The sequence below is a fragment of the Sphaeramia orbicularis genome, chromosome 22 (assembly GCF_902148855.1).
Source record: "Sphaeramia orbicularis chromosome 22, fSphaOr1.1, whole genome shotgun sequence".
NCBI lineage: Eukaryota > Metazoa > Chordata > Actinopteri > Kurtiformes > Apogonidae > Sphaeramia > Sphaeramia orbicularis.
Window position 1 is genome coordinate 53,056,454 of NC_043978.1, and position 16,169 is coordinate 53,072,622.

At 38.4% G+C, this 16,169-nt stretch overlaps 1 protein-coding gene across 1 annotated transcript; it reads left to right on the top strand.

Moving 5' to 3' along the window:
* The first annotated feature begins 5,446 nt into the window (after positions 1-5,446).
* Positions 5,447-14,495, top strand: LOC115413195 (claudin-11-like). The gene is made up of 3 exons (XM_030125945.1): positions 5,447-5,840; positions 6,977-7,141; positions 13,852-14,495. The coding sequence occupies exons 1-3, from the start codon at positions 5,615-5,617 to the stop codon at positions 14,121-14,123; spliced, it is 663 nt and encodes a 220-aa protein (XP_029981805.1). The 5' UTR covers positions 5,447-5,614; the 3' UTR covers positions 14,124-14,495.
* Positions 14,496-16,169: the final 1,674 nt, after the last annotated feature.

The window sequence follows — 16,169 nt, forward strand, 5'->3', positions numbered from 1 at the left end:
TGCAAAATGACTAAGAGTCAGAATCAGGTCCTGGTGTGTTCATTTTGTCCCAGAATGACTATAAATACCAGTTTGTTTTTTGTTATTTTTATGCTTATGAACCGAGTAATAACTGTGAATAAAGTGCATTTTTTAACATGAAGCACATCAAACGCAGGCCAGAGGAAAATCGCCTAATGTTTTGTGAAGGATTTTTATATGAGGGATGAATTGATGTTCAACAGTTTCATGCGTGAGTAGATAAGTGATGCACTTCAATATACATTTGCATATTTTCCTCTGATCTTTCCAGATATATTTGTTTTACTGTAACATAATGTGCCTGAAAGTGTTCATCAGCCACTCACATGTTTGGATTCCTCACATGCTGAAAGAACACATGATTATACAAAACACTAAAGCACAAAACAGTCTGTTAACTGATAACAGAAAATACATTCAGATTCATCTCACCAAACTGGGCTCTGAGACTAAATGATAGTAAAAATATAATATACAGCCTTAACAGAAAAATACTCACACACACCATTAACTAGCTAATTAACTCATTTATTACATTTTAATGGACATAGTTTGTTTTCTGTGCTTATGCAACCAGTTTCAAGAAAACCATCTTACACTGTAAAAAAAAATCCTGTTGTTTTTACGGAAAAAAAAACTGTCAGCTGTGGTTTCCAGAACAATACTGTAAAAAACACATCCAACTGTAAACATATTTACAGAGTAACATGTAGATTGAACATTTTAAACATGTAGATTTAACAGTGGATTTAAATGGTAAATGTTCTGCACTTCTTTAGCTCATTTTCTCCTCCTTCATGGTGTCCACAGCTCTTTCCAAATCCACCAGGTCCAACTGGGACCAGTTTAGGGTTCAGTGTCTTCCATGGACACTTGGACATATGGACAGTCAGAGCCAGGATTGGAACCACCAACCCTTTGGTTATTGGACGAGCCGCTCTACCAACTCTACCAACCCATTCATTTACACATTTAAAATGCTACATTGATAAATGTTTACTTTTTTATAACTTTTTTATTAAAAAAAAAAAAAAAAACTATATAAAAAGAAGCAAATACGCTGTTATTTCAACAATAAAACAATAGAAACCCATCATTTCTACATCCAAATCTGTTTTTTTTTCTCCACATACTCTTCCTGTAAAAACTACAGCTATATTTGATTTAATCGTTAACACATTTTTTTTTTTTTAAACAAACAACTTTTCATTGTATTGTCACTTACAGTTTTTTTATGTTGCAATTTTACAACTTTTTGGTGTTAATTCTACAGTCATTTTTTACAGTGTAGGTACAGCCTTACTAATCTCCATCAGAGAAGAGAACAAGACTTAAATTGACCAATAAAATAACCAGTAATAGCTGTACTCAGCAAACACTGCAAAACACACACTTCCAAGCAGGCAACGCATAGTTTTTAGTATTCAGTCATCCATTTCACCTGTCTGTGGTCCCTCTGTGCAACCTCTTCACTATTTTGATTTAATGCATAATCAGTCAGTTGTGTCTAACTACATTCATCAAATGGATTTTTTAACACTTTAAAATGAGGAAACAGGTTGTGGAAAAAAAACATTAAAGTTATAAACAACAGAAATGTGCAGACCGCACTGTAGGCAATATGGAGGATGAACCATGAGACTAGACTCCACAGTACCATGATCAAATATATGAACAAACATACAGTCACAGAAAAAATGAGTAGACCATCAGAAGACCATCAAAAACAATGGTTATGCAATGAAGTCCTAACTCCTGTGTGTATCATGTGACTAAAACAGAGAAAAGAAAACATGGAATATCTAAAAACACTGTTTTTGTCAGTACAATGCTATAGTTACTGATGTAAGAACTGAAGTGAGTTTGGTTTTTATCAAGAAAACCATGTTAAATGGATGGATATCAGCTCTGAAATTAAACTCTTATGAGCTATTTTTGTTGTTATCATTATATTTGTCCAAACAAATGTACCTTTAGTTGGACCAGGCATTAAAATGATCAAGAAACTGAAGAAAAAAAAGGGTGTCGAATAATTTTTTTCCGCAACTGTCTACCAAAACTGGTCATAAATGACCGTAGCAGGCCACATGTCCACCTATTTCATTCTTCCAAAAACTGAACCACTACTGTACGTTTCAATATCTTCATAATTATTGAAAACAGGTGAATCCAAATCAGCCTGTTGCTAGGGGACCCTCGGGCATAACATGAAAAGTGTGAACCCCTTTCCTCACTCCCAAACCACAGAGATGAAAACCCTGGATGCAGGTTGTGCACGTTTAACAAAAAGTGATTTATTTACAAGGTGCAAAATACAGATGCTGAAAACCGAACAAAAAGAGCAGCTGAAACTTCAGGGTGGGCTCTGGCCAAAATAACAAACAAAACTTTACGACCAAGAAATGAGGCTGACCTGCAAAGAAAAGGAACCAAAAGACCAGCTCTAACCTCCCTCACCAAAAACAGGAGAAAACGAGACGAAAGAAAAGGGCAGCCCACCCCTCCTGCCGAGACCACGGACAAAGACAGAAGGACAGTGGTAGTGATGTGACGTTCACGAATGAATCGAATCTTTTGAACGACTCTTTGAAATGAACGATGGGAACTGAGTCTTTGTAAAGAGCCGTTCCTTTTTTTTTTTTTTAATGGAGGGAGTGTCCGATTGCCTGTCAGTTTACACACATACTGTTTTTGTTCTGAGAATGTCACTACAGTTCAGGTATTTAATTGTAGTGATTAATCACTGTTGTGTTTTGTGCAGTTTTTTCCGTATGTTTACACACATTTATTGTTCTTGTTTTGAGGAGAGTAAAATGTTATTTCATAAGAAAATGTTTTATTTTCTTCTTCATTGTTAGTCTACAGACTAGTCCACATAATGTACCGTGATGTTTTTGGTCCAGTTCCATCATTTGTCTAATGTCACCTCTCATGTCATGGATTTAACCCACACGTTTGAACTAACGATTCTTTTTTACGGTAAGATAATATTTACTGCCGCACCAATTAAACACCTTTAAAATGTAATGTCAATCATCACATGTAGCCTATTTAGTCATTCAAACATTGGTGTTTCAAAATAATGCCAAAAACCTAAAAGAGTCAGTCTGTTGAACGACTCTTTTCAGTGAACGACTCCTGATTGAACGACTCCCTTCAAAGAACCAACAGTCCCATCACTCGTCTCACAGACAAGTTCTGCGGTCTTTATTGGTCCGCCTCCGGCTGGTTGGTCCAATCACGCTGCAGGATCTGGCTCAGCACCTGGAACATATTATCCACTCACACACAGCTAAACGGACACACCCACAGACCGACGCAACGACCCACCTATGGGTCATAACAAGCCCAAAATGAAACTTGGTGAACCTGAAAAAGGCTGAAAAACACTGAAACATATACGGGAGGGAGGACTTATTTTGATGTATTTATGTCATTAATCTATATATATTTATATTTATATTTACTATGAATGGCTTTGCTCTTTAGAAATCTGTTGGACAGCCTGTTCAGAATGGTCTGTGTGTGTACTGTACTGCTGAAGGCTGTTTATTGGTAACCATGTGAAAACCTCTTACAAACCACCTGAAACACCTGCTGGTGTACCTGTTAATGCAGGGGTGGGCAACCGGTGGTTCCAGGGCCACATATGACTCTTGGGCCCTTTTCAATGAGGCGATGTCGAAAAGCAAAAGGAAATGAATAACACTTTTTAAAAAATGTATTTATGTATTTATGTATGTATGTATTTATTTATTTATTTGCTTGTTTGTTTGTTTGTTTGTTTTGACAGATTTCGCTATTATTGTCACAACCATAAAATGATCCTGATGTTATGCAGTTGTAAAAATGTAGACTATACTCCAAATGAATTAAAAATAATAATAGTAGTAGCAGTAGTAGTAAAAGTAGATTACTTTTTTAATTTTTAGACACTGAAGATTTTCATCTGTATTCTTCACTGCACAGAAAGTCTTCATATAGCAGCTGATTTTTGAATGAAAATAATGACAAATATCACTGTTTTCTTTGCTTCTGTAAGTTCTTTGTGGTTCTGTAAATGCACTGAAACTTTGATTTCTTCTCCACATATTCTGTACAAACTAATTCTAAAGAGCTTCTTAACCCTTTCATGCACAGTGGTCACTCCAGTGGACAGTTCTTCTCCAGCTGTTCTCTTGTATTTTCATGGGTTTTGTTGTTTTAGTTCCATATCAGCCAACACAGTGGATGCTTATGCAACACCCCATATGTTACAATTCATACCATTACTGTTCCTGTTCTTGCTAATCCTGATCTGCAGTAACATATTTGAGTCTAAATCAATTGCTAATTGTTATTAGAGTATAATTTAAATTTCTTTTATAACAAAAAGTTGTTTTTTTTTGTTGCATATTATCTGAGTGAGTAATAACTAGTATTAGAGCATGTTAAAATGTGAGGAAACATCAGATTCACAGGATTAAAAATGATTTCATTTCATAGTTTTCACACAGTATGTCAGTAAATACATGTTTCTTTGCTTCAAAAATTAAACACATGGCGTCCAGCTGAGGGGACATTTTTGTAACTCCGTGAAAAATTGTTTCAGAAAAGAAATTTCGATCACATTGTTTTTTTCATGCCTAAAGAGGAATAAAAACATTCAGGAAAAAAATCTTGATTTCGGTAATCATAATTCATGCATGAAAGGGTTAAACAGTTACCACTTTGAGGAATGATATAAAGGTATCTTTTGGTTCCAGACAGTTTTTGTTTTTCTACTTCTGTCCTAAAATGGCTCTTTAGATTGCAGAGGTTGCTGACCCATGTGTTAATGCTTATGAGAAAAAAAAAAAAAACCTGTCTGGATAAGAGCAGACTGTATTTATGACTTTAATATACCATTATAACTGGATCAAATGGAACTGTGGAATTGTTTGGTTAAACGTGTCCTGTAGGTGTTCGGTGGTCTGTGTGTGGGCTGGAGGTTTTCAAAGAAAACAAAGCAAAAGAAAGAGGATCAGTCTACTCTAAATATAAACACAAACATAATCCATAAAGAACAGATTTACATTGGAGAATACTTCTGTCAGATTGACTAATAAAAGCACAGATGACACAGGCAGCTTTAGCCTCATTGCAGACATTTACCTGAAGCACAGACAGTGTCCAGCAGATGGCAGCACTGAACTTTTCCAAATGTCATGTGTTGTGTGACTGATGGTCCAGGCGGGTTCCAAGGATGGAGGCGTCAAAGGGGCAGCGCGCTCTACTCTGGTGTACACACTAACAGTGTTTTTTTTTTTTTTTCCACAAGTGGGGTCTTATAGGCAAAGCATGTGATTGGCTGAAAGCTGAAGGGCACTTTTTTTTCCTGTTGAATTCTCCTTTATAAAGTGGAAGTTGATGAAAAAGCCTCATTCTTCTGAAGTGCGCACCACAGCTCCTGTGTGGAATGACTGAACTGCACACTCAGCTTTTATGGTCAGAGCTGATTCTGAGTTCTGAGTCTGTCCTGAGCTGTATTTTTTCTGATCTCTCTATAGTCAGACTCAGTTTTTAGGTTTAGGGATTTGTAACGGTTTCCTCCTCGGACCTGCGGGTTTGTGCCATGGCGAACTCCTGTCTCCAGCTGAGCGGCTTTCTGATCAGCTGTCTGGGATGGCTGGGCATCGTGATCGCGACGTCGACCAACGATTGGGTGACCATGTGTAAATACGGCTTGAACACCTGTAAGAAGATGGACGAGCTGGGGGCCAAGGGGCCGTGGGCGGAATGCGTCATCTCCACGGGACTGTACCACTGCGTGTCCCTGACCCAGATCCTGGACCTGCCAGGTAGACCCAGGACCTGACCTGAACTGCACTCATCACCTTTAGAGGAGAAACAGACACAATGAAAAGGGATTTTGATTTCATCCTCCTTTCTGTGTGGAGATTTATTTATTTATTTTCAATCACTTATACACTGTAAAAAATGACTGTAGAATTTACACTAAAAAGTTGTAAAATTGGAACATAAAAAACTGTCAGTGACAATACAATGCAAAGTTGTTTATTTGAAAAGATTTTTGTGTTAATGATTAAATCAAATATAGCTGTAGTTTTTACAGGAAGAGTATGTGAACAAAACCAGATTTGGATGTAGAAATGATGGATTTCTATTGTTTTTAGAAAATTAAACTGTAAATTGAAAAACAATGTGGTGCCGTTTAAATTGTAAGACCATAATGCTGAAATAACGGCATATTTGTTTGTAGTTTTTTTTTTTTTTTTTTTTTTTTTTATAAAAAAGTTATAGAAAAGTAAACATTTACCAATGTACCATTTTAAATGTGTAAATGAATGGGTTGGTAGAGTTGGTAGAGCGGCTCGTCCAATAACCAGAGGGTTGGTGGTTCCAATCCTGGCTCTGACTGTCCATATGTCCAAGTGTCCATGGAAGACACTGAACCCTAAACTGGTCCCAGTTGGACCTGGTGGATTTGGAAAGAGCTGTGGACACCATGAAGGAGGAGAAAATGAGCTAAAGAAGTGCAGAACATTTACCATTTAAATCCACTGTTAAATCTACATGTTTAAACTGTTCAATCTACATGATACTCCATAAATATGTTTACAGTTGGATGTGTTTTTTACAGTATTGTTCTGGAAACCACAGCTGCCAGTTTTTTTTTTTTTTCTGTAAAAACAACAGGATTTTTTTTTTTCAGTGTGAAATTAACTGCATTCATCACCTTTATAGTGGAACTACACATAGTGAAAAGGGATTTAGATTTCATCCTTCTTTCCGTGTGGAGATTTATTATGTTTTTTATCACTTATATCTTAACTGTTCTAAGAAGTAAAATGACTGTTTCTTCTCCTCTTTACTCAAACTGACCCTCTGGATCTACCTTTGGGGTCAAATGGGGACAGAGTTTTGTCTTCCCTGGTTCTAATGTGATCGTGCACCTCCTGTGTGTTTTCTTCAGCCTACATCCAGACCACTCGAGCCCTGATGATCACAGGCTCCATCCTGGGTCTCCCTGCTGTGGGAATGCTCCTCATGTCCATGCCCTGCATCAGCCTTGGCAACGAACCCCAGAGCTCCAAGAACAAACGCTCCGTTGTGGGTGGACTGCTTGTTCTGATTGTTGGTAAGAGACAGAACTTTCACATTCACATAGAGATATTTTATTTAAAGATGCTCAAACCACTAAACCTGTTCATATGCAGAGTTTCTCAGCTTTGTCTTGTTTGGACCATTAGTGACTCTGAATGTATGATCAACTGATCAGTCTAAAAACAGACTTTTCTTGAACGTACCCACATGGTGAATAAATAAATTATTAAAGAACACACCTGCTCTTCAGTGGAAAACACCCACACTAATATTAAAATGAATAATTTATTTAGTACAGGTTTGATGTAGACAAACATTAAAAATGGAAACTTTCACTTTCTATATTAAAAAACACAAACTTCCTGAGGTTTGATCATAGTTTACAGTAAAAAAAAAAAAAAAAAAAAACATAAACAAAAAAACAAGTGTCATCTAATTGAAACTCCACACTGTAAAAGAAATCCTTTTGTTTGTACAGAAAAAACTGGCAGCTGTGGTTTCCAGAACAATACTGTAAAAAACACACCCGACTGTAAACATATTTACAGAGTAACATGTAGATTTAACAGTTTAAACATGTAGATTTAACAGTTTAAACATGTAGATTTAACAGTTTAAACATGTAGATTTAACAGTGGATTTAAATGGTAAATGTTCTGCACTTCTTTAGCTCATTTTCTCCTCCTTCATGGTGTCCACAGCTCTTTCCAAATCCACCAGGTCCAACTGGGACCAGTTTAGGGTTCAGTGTCTTCCATGGACACTTGGACATATGGACAGTCAGAGCCAGGATTGGAACCACCAACCCTTTGGTTATTGGACGAGCTGCTCTACCAACTCTACCAACCCTTTCATTTACTAATTTAAAATGGTACATTGGTAAATGTTTACTTTTTTATAACTTTTTTATTAAAAAAAAAAGCAAAAAAAATCGTTATTTCAACATTATGGTCTCTGCAATTTAAACGGCATCACATTGTTTTTCAATGTACAGTTTTATTTTCTAAAAACAATAGAAATCTATCATTTCTTCATCCAAATCTGCTTTTGTTCACATACTCTTCCTGTAAAAACTACAGCTATATTTGATTTAATCGTTAAGACAAAAATCTTTTAAAATAAACAACTTTGCATTGTATTGTCACTTAAAGTTTTTTTATGTTGCAATTTTACAATTTTTTGGTGTTAATTCTACAGTCATTTTTTACAGTGTAAGTTTCTTAGTCAGACGATGTATCACACTTGATGCTGACTGATACAATATGTTTGAAAAAAAGTAAATACAGGATAGTCCCAAAATGTCTGATAAAGTGCATCTAGAGGAAATGACACAGTGACAGTCACACTGATGGGTCAGATTGTTTTCCAAATCCCCTTCAGCCTTCCTCGCGCTGACCTCCTTTAACCCCTCCTCAAATGCTTACAAGCTGCTGAGAGCAGAGGATGTTGGATCCGACCGCCCGTCTTCCTCCCCTGGGTGCACACATATGTATACACACACATACACACTTATATGTTCCCGTTCCACTCAGCCCCTCCCCCCCTCCCCCAGATCCCATCACATTCCTGTCCTCCACCTACTCTCATCCACACCCTGCCTTTGTCCCGAACCGCATGGAAACTCACTCCCTGAATTGCCCACTTTACTGTGCTTATAAATATTTGTCTGGTGCTGCAGTATTTTCCAGTGCCCTTGTCCCTCAAATGAAAATTTGAACACCTGGGTCCATCCTTTGGCTTTTCCGTTGCTTTTTTAAAGGCACAACCTGTTTCCAGTCCATAGATTTAATAATAATAATAATAATAAAAAAATAAAATAACTTTATTAGCAAAACAATATCGGACTTATTTCATAGATTTTCTGTTTTATAGTTAATATTGTCGGCTTCCTGATAAAACCTGCTCTGTGACTTTTGGCAAATTTTACAAGAGAAACAAAAAACTTTTTATATAACAGGAAACTGTGAAATATGACAAAAAAAAAATCTGTTCCTTTAATGTTGGAACTTATGATGGAATGTGAATGGGATGCACCGATAGCACTTTTTTCCAGACCGAGTACGAGTACTTACATTTGAGTACTTGCCGATACCGAGTACCGATACCAGTCCTTAATAGCTTTATCAGCCCGCCGGCAGGCCGATAGGACCAAAAAATTATATTCGGGCTAAAAAATTATATTAATATTCATCTACTATAAAAATATAATAAATCAGGACAATGGATGTTTTTTTCAACTTTTGCTCAAAGTTTAGACCCTAATGTTACTAAAAGTACATCGAAAGTGTATTTTAGTGCAAACTTTAATGTTCAAACATGATTTTTAATCTTTGTGGGGTGAAATATACGCTATTAAAAATCTCCGACACAAACAATTAATTTATGCATATCATCGTCAATCCAGCTGAAAAAAAAGACAGGCGAGGATAAAAAATTCTAATTTCTCTTTTAGTTTGTTACATTTTTTACTCAGGCATAGTAATAGATACAATATTTTAGACAATGGGAATAGATTCTGTGAGGTCTGTAAATGTCCACAGACACCAAGAACATCCATATGAACCTTATTATTGTGAAGGAATTCTTCATTTACTTTGGGTGTGTCTGTTAAGGCGTTTTTCCCCTGAAAATATGGTCAGGGTTAATAATCCCATTCCAGTTGTTCGTTCCTTTTGTAAATGTGCTTTATTGTCGTTGTCATTAGTCTGACTGGAACAAAGTGCTGCTACTGACATTTAATGTGTTGGAATGAGCGTTTGTCAATTAATCCACCAGGGGGCGCCGCTCTGAATTAACCATACTGGACAAATACCACGAAGAAGAGGAAAGTTTAATGAGAAGAAGAAGAAGAAAGTCAGTAATAACAAACATGGAGACGACAGAGGGAACACTACTGTGATACTAATGCTGCAGCGTTTTCTCTGGTAAGGTTTAAAAGTTTAGCTTCAGCAGGAAGAGAAAAGACAAATGAGTGAGAAGTTTGGTTTTCACTTCTGTTGACGGCGGTCCGCACCGCTCCGTACTCCCACTGGTATTCTCCGTCTGGGTACTCATCCTCCATCACCTGGAAAACAGATGGAATGTACGCAGAGGACGGACAGAACGCTGCGTCTGTATCTGTCTGTGTCAGTCAGCGTTACTTTTATCTCCCTCATTTCTTTGGTTCCATCTCCACACTCTTCACACTCACACATTATTCCTCCTCCTCGTACCTGCTGCACTGAACTGGGAATGTCACACGGACAGAAGTGGTATCGGTGCATTTGTATCGGACTACTTTTACGAGTACGAGTACACACACTGAGTATTGGAGCCGATGCTCGATACTTGTATCGGTATTGGAGCATCCCTAAATGTAAACAACTTTCACAGGAGACTGAAATTTGAAGCTATAATAGGGGAGATAGCAGGTTTTTATTCCCAACCAAAAATGTCACTTAGCAGGTTTTATCAGGAAGCCGACGATATGTCAAGAGCAGGATTTGGATTTGTTCAGGAGTTTCATCTTTGACTTGAAATTATTCTCATTTCTTGTCACTTCACTGTAGTTCTTGTTTGGCATATTTACATTTTTACCGTATAACTTCCTTACCCATTCACGTTCTCTGTATCAATGTGGGATTTCCACTGCACCATTTTGTCTCCTACTTAATGTTCATCTCTTTTGAAAGATACCAACCAGCAAGCATAAATACCAAAAAGATGCCAATTGTTTTTTTTTTTCTTATTTTTTGTTCAATTTTTTTTTTTTTTTCTTTTTTTTTTGTGCTTTTGTCCTGTACATATGATGCTGTGCTGTTGCTGGAACATCAGTTTCCCAAATCTAAACTAATTGAATCGATACAGTACTTTTATATATTGATACAGTATTGTGAAATGAAATATCGCGATATATTGCAGAACCGATATTTTCTTACAGCCCTAGTTACCAGCAACTCACTCCATGTGCAGGGGGCGTGGTCTACTTCAGCAAACTGATTAAGAATGATTGTGATTGGTGGATCGCTGTGCGTAGTGTGTGTCAGGTACCCAGGCTGAAATCAGATGAGAACATATTGAGTTCATTTCCCTCCTACATCGCAGGACCGACGATGTGACTAATGCGTACACGTACATCGCGATGACGATGCCCAAACGGTAAATTGTGCCGCTCTAATCCACATAAAACCTTCAATTTGGAAAGCATTTTTAAAAAATCTCAGTGTTTGCTGTGAAACCGAAAAGAAAATGAGAAGTATGCATTAAGTACGCCCACTGAGTGTCAGACAGAGGCAGATGAGTGACAGCGTTGGCTTCAATCCTGTCTAAACTGAAGAACAATATTCAATCAAAAATGGGGCAGAGCTGTTGTGTGATTGATTGTATTTTCAGGTTCTTAAAGCAGTGGGAGCGATCGTTTTACAGACACCCAAAGACAAAGAAAAGAGAAGGAGATGGATCCACAAATCCAGGAAACCAAACCTAGATCTGTGGATCCTGTTTGGTGTCAGCTAACATTCACTGATGCTGTATTTTTGGGTCCAATCAGACCTGAAATGACCTATTGTTTTGGCCAACGGTCCTTCTTAGTGCAGCTCTTGGTTTCATGATCAGATCTTTCCTGGTTTTTGTCTTCATTTTGTGATTGTGAACCTTGTGCTCCTACATGATTAGTAAACTAACTGAAACTGAGGCCAACCTAGTTTTACAAATACGGAGGAACTGGAGAATAAAGCTACGACAGAGTATTAGGACCACAGAAGAAAAGAAAAACACTGGGCACTGCGAGTATAAAGTCATAAAATATGGAGATAAAACCTGTAATTTTATGAGAATAAAGTCGAATACAAAAAGAATCACAATGTTCTGAGAATAAAGTCGTAGTTATAAAAAAAATCATAATTTAACAAAAATGTCATTGGTTTATGAGATTAAAATCGTCATATTCTGACAATAAAGCCATAATATTATCATGGTGTAAATGGTGTAAATCTGCTAATTTCCCAGAATGCAGTGGTGCCCTGCTGGTCCACAGCAGTAGTATCTGTGTTGGATAAAGGACTGGATCTGAACTAGACTCAGTAAACCTGCTCAGTCCCAGTAGATCATGCAAATATTCACTGGGGTCAGTACACGGTCTACTGGAAATGACCTTTGGATCAGCTGGTTCTGGTCCTAGTTTTGGAGCCTTTGGATCAGCTGGTTCTGGTCCTAGTTTGGAGCCTTTGGATCAGCTGGTTCTGGGCCCTAGTTTTAGACCCTTTGGATCAGCTGGTTCTGGTCCTAGTTTTGGAGCCTTTGGATCAGCTGGTTCTGGTCCTAGTTTTGAACCCTCTGGATCAGCTGGTTCTGGGCCCTAGTTTTGGAGCCTTTGGATCAGCTGGTTCTGGTCCTAGTTTTGGACCCTTTGGATCAGCTGGTTCTGGGCCTAGTTTTAGACCCTTTGGATCAGCTGGTTCTGGGCCCTAGTTTTGGACCCTTTGGATCAGCTGGTTCTGGGCCTAGTTTTAGACCCTTTGGATCAGCTGGTTCTGGGCCCTAGTTTTGGACCCTTTGGATCAGCTGGTTCTGGTCCTAGTTTTGGAGCCTTTGGATCAGCTGGTTCTGGGCCCTAGTTTTGGACCCTTTGGATCAGCTGGTTCTGGGCCTAGTTTTAGACCCTTTGGATCAGCTGGTTCTGGTCCTAGTTTTGGAGCCTTTGGATCAGCTGGTTCTGGTCCTAGTTTTGGACCCTGGTTGTCAGTCCTGATGAAACCATGTATATTTGTTTCAGGTCCATATAGCGCTGACCCCCTCCCCCCTGGATCAGGTCTGGATCCTCCATTTGTGTCCACATGTCAGTGCTCATGGACCACTTGTTCTTTGGTAGCTCGTACAGATCCAAGTCCAGTCCAACTGTCCTTCATTTAATTTCAGATTTCCCATGGTCCTTTGCTCTGGCTGTGTTTACTGCTATACTCCGTCATGTTGAGCAGGTTGGTTTAAGACACTCAGTCTGACTGAGAGGGGCGTGGCCTGGGGGGGAAGTGACAGATGTGCAGACCCTCTAGGGCTGTGTATTGGCAAGAATCTGGCGATACAATACAACTCACAACACTGGGATCACGCTATGATATATCGCGATATATCATGATATATCATGATACTGTTAAAAAGGCTTTTTTTTTGGTTTATTTCTTTTTTAAAATGATTATTTCCTTGAAGAATTGAATTACACCACAAATCTGCACAAATACTAAACACATTTTTATTTGATCAGAACAGGATTTAATGTTACATCACAAAATGTTTCTGTGTTCAAACTGAAATTCTGTTTTACAGACATTACAGTTTCAGATCCTGTTCAAATGTTCAGATTCTATTAGTTCACAACTAACATCAGAACAGTATTTGAGTTCAGTCCCAACAAAGGAATGAACATTATTGAATAAAAGAGTGTTAAAAAAAATAATAAATAAAATATAAACAAAAAAGAAAAAAAAAAAAGAACCTCCACAATATCTGCATTTGATAAATACCTAAAAATATTGATACAGTACTTTTAAATATCAATACAGTATTATGAAATGAAACATTGTGATATATTGCTGAAGTGATATTTTCTTACAGCCTTAATAGTCTCTATAAATAAACTTTGGCCTTTGCTTCTTCTAAAGGCCTCCTGTTCCTCACTCCAGCTGTTAACGGAGGACTGGCCACTTTCAGCAGGAGTTTATGGAAGTGTCAGTTCCACTTTGTCTCATTTTTGTCTTTGCTCGCCCCCAGCACTCTGTGGTGTGGTGTCTACCGTGTGGTTTCCCATCGGAGCGCACCAGGAACAGGGCCTCATGTCCTTCGGCTTCTCCCTCTACACCGGCTGGGTGGGCACCATCTTCTGCCTGTTGGGGGGGTCCATTCTCACCTGCTGCTCCTCAGACTCCTCCTCTTCTTCATCCCACTCATACCAAGACAACAACCGCTTCTACTACTCCAAACAGGGAGGTGGCAGCGCGCCGGCCGCCTCCTCGGCCAATCACGCCAAGAGCGCCCACGTGTGAAGACAGGAGACGTTTTGATTCACCAGGATGGACGTGGTGTCGGGGACTGTAGTATGTACTGTATATAGAGACGGACTGTAAATACACACATTCAAACACGTCAGCGTCTCACAGTCATATGAAAACCAAGATGAAGTTGATCTGTGTGCAGTAGGGTGGTTCACAATGTGATGGTAGAAGTACAAGTTTTCTAAATGATGCCAGATGGTATTTTGCCTTGCTCCTACTGCCGTTGTGAACATCTGTAACAAAAGTTGAGCCAATAGGACGCCAGTAAAGGGTGGCACACTTTTTCACAATTTTTATTGTTCTACATAAGAATGCGTAACTTTGGCAAAAACATAACTTTAACAATACAAAGATAAATCTGCTCATTAACCCTCCGGTATGCGGGTGCACCTTTTAGGAACACTTTGCACTTCGTGTTAAAAAACTTCATATTATTTTTCACAGTTTAAATAAGGTTAGAATTCAAAAGTTGTTCATTTTTGCATGATCTTTAAAATTCTGGCCACCAACTAAAATGTGCACATTGTAAACAAAAGAAAATGACCAGACTAGCATCTGTCTGCCAAGTGTGCCAAAAGCGCACTATTTCTTCCATTTGATCTGTATGATTAGGGCTGACCTGGATTTACAAAAATAAAATCAAATTAGAGCAGAAAAATAAATCACTATATCATATTTAATAGTTGGATTTATAGGTGTGCCTTTTACACACACTTGGTGACAGATGCTAGTATTTTTGAACATTTGACCTAGCGCCAAAAATAATAATACAAATTAACCAATGTTGGAGTTAATCACTGACATATGCCAGGATGAAAAAATCAAATAATATGTGATCCAATTTTTATGTAGTATATTGAAAAATATTTATTTTTTGTGTTTTTTGCATCAAAAAATGGTTTGTTTACATTACAAACACAACATTTAAAGGGTTAAAAAATGTGACAGTTATTGAGTATTTGGTATTTTTATTTACAGCTCAAGTTGATGAAATAGAAAAAAGTGTAAAAGAATTAAAAACGAACTGTATGAATTTTTTTTTTTTTTAATTATTCCACAAGTGTGCAAAAAATGCACACTTGGTGCTTAGTAAGGGCCTTGCTGGACAGGATACTGGAGGGTTAATAATCTGTCCCAGTCTCCCAGTCCTTCTGCTCCATGTGTTCCAACATTAGAACAGTTCCAACACTAGGTTCCATGTGTGATGACTTTGTTCTCTTTGATACTTTATCTCAGTGTCCTTACACAACGCAGAGCAAAAATTGCTTTTGGTCTTCATTTAGCACAGATTGTTGACAGTGTTTAATAAGAGCAGTGCCTCTGTCTGCACTGTCACTGATGACCTTCAAGGAACAGATTTTTTTTTTTTCAGATTCTCATCTGTGAGAACAGACCTGACATCATCAGGGTGACTTGTGCTGTTCATTTGACCCTCAGTAATGCCCCGTTTCCACTGCATGGTACCGGCTCGACTTGACTCGGCTCGGCCTTTTTGTGTTTCCATTACGAAAAGGACCTGGAATCTGGTACCTGGTACTAGTTTTTTGGTATCACCTCCGCTGCGATTCCAAGCGATACTAAACCGTGACGTGTAAACACTGCAGACCACTGACTGGTCAGACAGTTTTCTCTGTGACCCGCTGTTTTACAAAACACCTCTCTGAACAGACGACATGTAAATAACGCACCACATCGCTATGACGTCCAGGTACTGTAAAGTCAGTAGTATCCTGTAATGGAAACGGTCTGCAGGAATACTGAGTCGAGCCGAGCCGGTTCCACATAGTGGAGACGCTGCATAAGAACTTCACAGAAGTGGACTGAGCGGTGAGTGACGAGGCTACAGATGTAGTTGGACTGTTCTTGCGGAAGAAAGACTCAGCATCAAGTCTTTGGAGCCTCTTCCCTGGGTGTCTTTCTAGATTTCTCAGCGTTGCCTCCTTTTCTTCAGCATCAATGCGAGCATCCAAAAATGCCAGGGTGACCAGTTCTTCTGACAGATTCCACAAATGTCGTCCAGTGCTCTTCAGTGCAGCA

Bases quoted from the DNA above. Each gene is read 5' to 3' on its own strand.
- LOC115413195 (XM_030125945.1), top strand. From the start codon at position 5,615: ATGGCGAACTCCTGTCTCCAGCTGAGCGGCTTTCTGATCAGCTGTCTG. The intron at 5,841-6,976 runs GTAGACCCAGGA...TGTTTTCTTCAG, and splicing joins CCAGATCCTGGACCTGCCAG to CCTACATCCAGACCACTCGA. The intron at 7,142-13,851 runs GTAAGAGACAGA...GCTCGCCCCCAG, and splicing joins ACTGCTTGTTCTGATTGTTG to CACTCTGTGGTGTGGTGTCT.